This window comes from Photinus pyralis, unplaced genomic scaffold (genome assembly GCF_008802855.1).
Source record: "Photinus pyralis isolate 1611_PpyrPB1 unplaced genomic scaffold, Ppyr1.3 Ppyr1.4_LG6, whole genome shotgun sequence".
In the NCBI taxonomy this organism is placed as follows: domain Eukaryota; kingdom Metazoa; phylum Arthropoda; class Insecta; order Coleoptera; family Lampyridae; genus Photinus; species Photinus pyralis.
This window is the reverse complement of record NW_022170663.1, coordinates 42,680,619-42,687,243: the sequence shown is the minus strand read 5'-3', so window position 1 is coordinate 42,687,243 and position 6,625 is coordinate 42,680,619. Positions and strand designations below refer to the sequence as shown.

The 6,625-nt window shown below is 37.3% G+C and overlaps 2 protein-coding genes across 2 annotated transcripts in view; one reads left to right on the top strand and one right to left on the bottom strand.

The window, feature by feature from the left end:
- Positions 1 to 4,999, top strand: part of LOC116174657 (protein virilizer-like) — an 11,519-nt gene extending 6,520 nt beyond the window's left edge. The window contains exons 3-6 of the mRNA XM_031492599.1: positions 3,956 to 4,204; positions 4,251 to 4,419; positions 4,469 to 4,733; positions 4,805 to 4,999. Coding sequence (XP_031348459.1) covers positions 3,956 to 4,204; positions 4,251 to 4,419; positions 4,469 to 4,733; positions 4,805 to 4,844 — 723 coding nt within the window. The 3' untranslated portion in view covers positions 4,845 to 4,999. The remainder of the gene's footprint in view (positions 1 to 3,955; positions 4,205 to 4,250; positions 4,420 to 4,468; positions 4,734 to 4,804) is intronic.
- The window catches only part of LOC116174658 (RE1-silencing transcription factor B-like), a 394,864-nt gene that overhangs the window by 53,881 nt on the left and 334,358 nt on the right, over positions 1 to 6,625 (bottom strand). The window lies entirely within an intron of this gene.

Genomic DNA, 6,625 nt, shown 5'->3' with positions numbered 1-6,625 from the left:
AATTCTGTAGAAACAAGAGAGGGATAATAAAATTAAAATTAAAATTAAAAAATAACGTACCAATGTTGCAAAGGGTACAGTTTAATTTATTACGCCGTATAATGCTTTGTATGCGTGAAAATGGTGGTCACTTTGAACATTTTTACGGCCGGTTGCAAGAAAGCGAATTATAATCGAAATCCAAGATTATTTGCCAAATCTGAGATTAAACAAAAATTTTGGTTGCATGATCAATTATTGAATTAAACTAATATTGATTATTCTAATCTAAGTTTATTCCTACTATAATCCCTGATTACGTTGGTTTTGGGTTGCATGAACCTGTAATCCTAAATTTGTCATTGATTAAATCAAAATTATTCTAATTCGTCAAATCGGAGAATTAAACTGGAATGATAACGAAGAGCTAGAGGCGCCAATTGTTGATGTAGATGATGACTCTTCGGTGAGAACAGCACTAGTGAATACGGTGTTTGTTGTATGAGTGAAGAATTCAAGAATTATAGAAAATTCAAATTTTAATTACCCGATCGTGAACTAATCTCGGCTTATATGTAACTAAGGATTTCCTAATTCATGTATATTCCAACCGTCTTGCAACCGGCCGTAGTAGTTTAAATTAATACATTACATTGACTTACTCTGTTGTGTTCGTTTATTCTATGTTACATGCACTACGGTTTCATAGCCTACTTCTTGCTTGCACTTATGGTTTTTGAGGAACAATCGCATGTATGGTGCATGCCATTCATCATGCTTACATTTTTTTTTTCGTAAACCATCACAGATAGCGATATTCATCAAGAGACAAAAAATGCTTGCAAGTAAACTGTCTATCAGCATTGTTTAAAAAAGTATTTAAACAATGCTATCAGCAAAGAGTAACCATAATAACAGATTCAACGGCATAGAGAATAGTGTTGCATATGTATTGTGTGTTGCCTAACAAATTTTATTGCTTTTTCTCAATTTTATTGGCGTACGCTACCCCTAAGGGGCTATTTCAAGGCAACTACTTGTTTAGAAGTTTACAAATATCATTGCAGAAATCCCAGTGTTGCCAAATGTTTAGTGTTTGCTTGTAGTTATTTAGGTATCTATTATTCCTTGAAATGTATGATGTTTGAGATATGTTATTCCATTCTACGCTTATGGCACAATTTATTAAGGTCCGAACGCTTGTTGGTTTGATTCATAGGTGCGAAGATATGTTCTTCCTGTAACAATAAGTCGTTTTTTGAGCGGTAAATAATAGATTTTTTAGTGCGTATTGTGTATTCCCAGTAAGCGCGAGTAATAGCTCGCTTTGATTACGTCTCTGCCCTTTGTACACACTGTTCGTCGCCCTACCGTCGAGGGACGTATGGAAAAGTCGACCGAACTAGATCGTTTAGTTAGAGGAAGTAGTCTAACGAACGATATTTACTTCCGACTTGCGCGGAAATAAACGTTTTTTTAAAAAATAGGCCAATAGACGTTTTATAGCATTTATTGTACAAATAATAAGATAATGAAAGATTCCCGGAAAAAATGTTGCAATCATTTTTTAATTTTTGCCGGCCAAACTATAAACAATATAATAAATCCAAAATAAACTGCCTCAATTGGATTATAGCTGTGATCGAATGGTTCAAAGCAGTTAAAAATGTGAACTGTGGACCAACGCAACCCCACTTCTTTGCGATAACTGAAAAACTACTTGACCGATTTGGACCATAGTTTTTACCAGTCGATGTGACTAATGTCCCCTTTAATCTCATTACATTTCACTCCGATCGACCCACGCATTCCGGAGATATTTAAACGCTCCAGAAACCCTATATTTGGAGGGGCAGCCAATGTTGTTTTCAAAAATGAGAACATACACTGCATTATCAATCGTTTAGATGGATGAATCACTAGCAGAGTGCGCGGTGGCTCAAGTTGAGCGGCAAATTTAAATACATACTTATGTGTTTTTTCCGCTACGTGACAAAAAATATAAAGACGTGCTTTTAAAAGAAAATGTGTGGAAGGAAATAGCAGAAACCCTGAGTTGCAGATAGATGTCGCTTACATTTATTCCTATAAGGGACTTCATTCCTATAAATTAACGTAAAAAATTACGTTTATTGTAAATTTCGAAAGAAAATTCAAAGGGCTGTAACCTTTGAACTAGTAGCCCAATCTTGGAACTGTTTGAAATTATGGATTCTACAGGCCACATTCTATAAGAAAATTTTTTTTCCGGGTTGATCTGAGACAATTTTTTTTTCGGGGCTCAAAAAAAGGCAGTGTATAACCTTCCTTTTTTACCAAAAATCGACTACACCAAAATTTCTTGGGAAAACACTTTTTCTTATTAATTTTGGTGCGTAGAATCCAAAACAATTCGTACTTTTTCGATCAGACTTCTCAATCAAAAGTTATAGACTAGAAACCAATTTCGAAAATTCAAAGGGCTGTAACTTTTGAACTAGTAGCCCAATCTTAGAACTGTTTGAAATTATGGATTCTGCAGGCCACATTCTATAAGAAAATTTTTTTTCCGGGTCGATCCGAGACAATTTTTTTTTCGGGCCTCAAAAAAAGGTAGTGTATAACCTTCCTTTTTTATCAAAAATCGACTGCACAAACTCAAAAAAAGGTAGTACTTTTAAGTTGTTCAAATATTTGAGAACAATTTAGAAATGTTTAGGGAAAGTTTCCATTGTCACAAAATCAAATATGTAAGCGGAACTTCATGAAACATGAAAACATCACGTTTTATTACGGCTCGCTAAGGCAGCTTTATTATACCAAGGGGTGCGCGAAGGAGCGCGGCCCACATATGGGGACTTCGTACGCGACATCCAAGAAAGACGGTCGAGAAATAGAGCAATGTATCGAGCCATTGTTACTGTTCAATAAACGCCCATTGTAAATTGTCGTATAGTGTTTAATTAAGGGGTGTAATACCCCTAATCCTTTATAAAGTTAGTGAATCTTTTACAAATATAAAAATCCGATACATCTGAATACCGAACTCGATAGTCTACATAACTTAAAAACAATAGGGACCTTTCTTATATCCTTAAGACCATGTGTACCAATTTTCAAAGCGATCGCACGTTTCTAAACAAGTTATCATGCACACGGACAGATGGACGAACAAAAAAGGATCTGTTTCAAAATCAAAAAGGATTAATTTCAGAAAGGCGTACGTATCATGTGCACGACGCTTTGAAAACTGGTACACGTATTCTTAAGGATATAACTGGTATAAGAAAGGTCCTGGTAGGTACTTCCTATATAATAATATAATAATAATAATACGCTTTTACTCCCCTTAAATTTGTATATAACAATAGAAATATAAAAAAAGCTAACCCCATACAAAGTATAACTTGATTTTTTAAGCAGTATTAAGCCTTTTATCTAGTATACTATTTTAAATTTTTAATGCATTTGAGTGACAAGTATTTGAATACTTTTTACTGTATTCGAATACTTTTCAAAGTGTCTGTATCTAGTATTCGCTTGTGCTGGACGTAAAAGTATTTAGTATTCAAATACTTTTTGAAAGTATTCTGCCCAACTCTGAATACAGATTAGTAACTTGTGGGGTGAATATTGATGGTGCATATGGTTTGTTTTTATGCTAAATTAATCTTTGCAGTGCGTTTTATCGCCATCTATGTAGCTGTTTTATGGCGTCGCACTTTTTCCTATACCGTGGCATTACTGTAAGATGTATATACAATGGTACTATTTCGATTCATTTTGCATTTTTTGAACTTACTCTATTGTTGTTGCGTTAATAATTAATTTTTATGATCTGGACAAAATGGGATTCTGGGTGACGTCGTTCGCGTATTTGAACGTTTATTGGTTGAAAGTTACAAGGCAACCTACTCTTTTTACTAACCTTGGGTAAGTGCCGTCAAAAAATTATTGCATGTAATGAACAGGACACGCATCATTATGATTTTTTTAGAAAAGTGTGACTGAAGAATCTTTTGATAACTACATTCACGAAGGCGTGAAAGGTATTATCGCGCTTCTGAAGGAGATTACAAAAACCAAAGAGACACCTGTCGAGCCAATTTTACCCCCACCACAATCGCTACTGCTCCAATTCTCCGCGCGGTCAATTTTTACACTGACCGATGTAATCGACGAACAGCTCACTACGAACTACTGGCTCTCTGTGCCTGCCTACGAGCCCACCACCGAAGTCGACAATGTAAGTAGCACTTTTAATGCGCAACAATCCAGTGCTCGGTCTAAAGGTAACGTGCGATCTGGGTGAGGTTTGTCGTCAACACTTACCGGCGGATATCAACATAATTAGGGAAGTCGAGAAGGTGTGTCGAATTTACTCGTCGAACAATAACGAACAGGACGACGCAAAAACAAAAGGAGCCGAAGAGCAAAAGGAGAAGAACAAGAAAAGTTTCGGTAGGCCATCGAAACATTCAAACAACATAAGCGAACACTTTCTGTTTAGTCGTGCCGATTGCGCGCCGAGGTTTCCCATACCGACAAGTACAGGTACGAGCGGATCTGTTTAGATCGAGACCGCCGAACACCTCGCGTCCCCCCTCGCTACACGTGGACGATTTCGTTGCGCTGGAAACGTGCGGCGCCCAACCGACCGGTCCCACCGGCTATAACAAGATCAGTAGGGAGCTCTTGGCGACGTCGAGAGTGACTCGAGGGACTCGCGGCAGATCGTTTGTCAATGCCGAACGCTCGTTGCAGCAACGCCAAATGTAAGTATATTATGCATGAGATATCGTTGTCGGACATGTTAAATTAGTTGCAATAGGTCTGTCTCTTTCAGGTCCTGGTGGAGCGCCGGATTAAATCGGCGGCCATATTAATTGTATATTTGCCAAAGGCCGTACTTTTATTTATAGAGATTCAACTAAAATAAACTTTCATTGTTGTATGCGTATGATTTCCAAACGTATGTAGACGATTTGTCACAGAACTTTGTATATATATTGCAAAAAATTAAATAAACATTTAAACCTTTTACAGTGCAAAGTTTTTCATTTAGTAACTAATATAATTTTACAAAAGTAAAAATCCATCAAATCAACAGGTTTCAATTGAGAGAAGCATATAATGACGACCAAGAGTCTCATTAATAAATGGGAATTCGACGAAACCAATTACAGTTGGTGGATTTTATTTAGAGATTTTTGTTGCTGATACAAATAATCACAACTTAGGTATGCAACGAACTTTCGGTAGTCCGCTACTTGAAAATTAATCAGAAGAATTATTTATTATTATTTTAATCTCGCGCGCCACCAGGAGTTGTTTCCTTGCCCTTGGTCAAGGTCGGTGGTTTCGGAATAGTGAGGTTGCCACAGGTAAGTCAATTAGAGAACGGTCACCCAGGTACCAAATATCGATCGCTGTCTAAACACTAAAACAGAATTACGGAACACGAAAACGGTATAGCAATTTTGCAAGCGGAAACGAAAGCAAAATTAACTATCCGTTTCTACGGGGAAAACAACATTAAGGGAAATAAATGCCCGCCTTCAACGAAAATGAAAATTGGTAAACACTGAAATGTTCCTAGGGGTTCCTCAGGCGGTACTGAAAATATTGACTTACTCTGTACTTACAGTTGGCAACTCTGCGGAACAAATTGCAGACAGTGCCATCTAACTTTAGTTGTCAAAATGTCGAACGTTCGCGCCACTTTCAGATCTCGGTAACATTCGGCTTGGACGAAGTTGTACGAATGGACTCCTACGTTGTCATTTTCCTATGGCGGTCTTTTATGCGTTTAAACGTGAGACACAATCGGGAAGGGAATTAAATAAAAGACAGAATTTTTGTGCGTCCGAAGAGAATGAGAAAATGAAATTTATTACGCACGGGGCTTGGTTCCGCAGAGCAAATCCAAACCGAAAAGCCAGGAAAAAAGAACCAGCAATAAAAAAAACCTGGCATAACACAAACACAAGAAATAAATCAGTTACAGGTAACAATGTAGGTACAAACAGAAATACAAAATCAAACATCTCAAATCGTACAACAAAAATCAAGTAATCGAGGCAAATGTGGCTAACACAAATTAATCAAAAACGATAGATACAAATGACATAATTACAAATTGTGAACAAAATAAATCATTGGGGTATGAAACACTACATGAAAAACACATCAAGGGTTCAATTTAAACAACGCAAGGCAGGCGTGACCTTGTTCCGACCTTGCTTATCATTTATTTAACACGAGAAAAGTACACGTGCACCTGAGAATGCCAACACAGGTATTCAAGCGGAAGCAGACCACCTCACATACAAACCCACATTTTAAACAGAAGAGAAATTAATCAGAGGGCCCCCTTTCTCGCAATGCGAGACGCTAAGAACTGCAGTCTGCGCGAGATGAAAAAAAGAAACATATACCGCGACAGGGCGAACTGCATGAGGTTCTTCTCTTCCACGGAAATAAATTATTAATCCAAACATTCAGAGCAGTAACATTCTGGTAATCTACTCCCGCGTAAACACATTCAAATAATCATGAAAAACATCGCGGCATAATCAGGTGCACAAGGGGGCCAAGCTAAAAGATACTCATTTAACGGTAAACTCAAACAATAGCGGCCCCCATCATACGTGCATTCAGCAGAAGT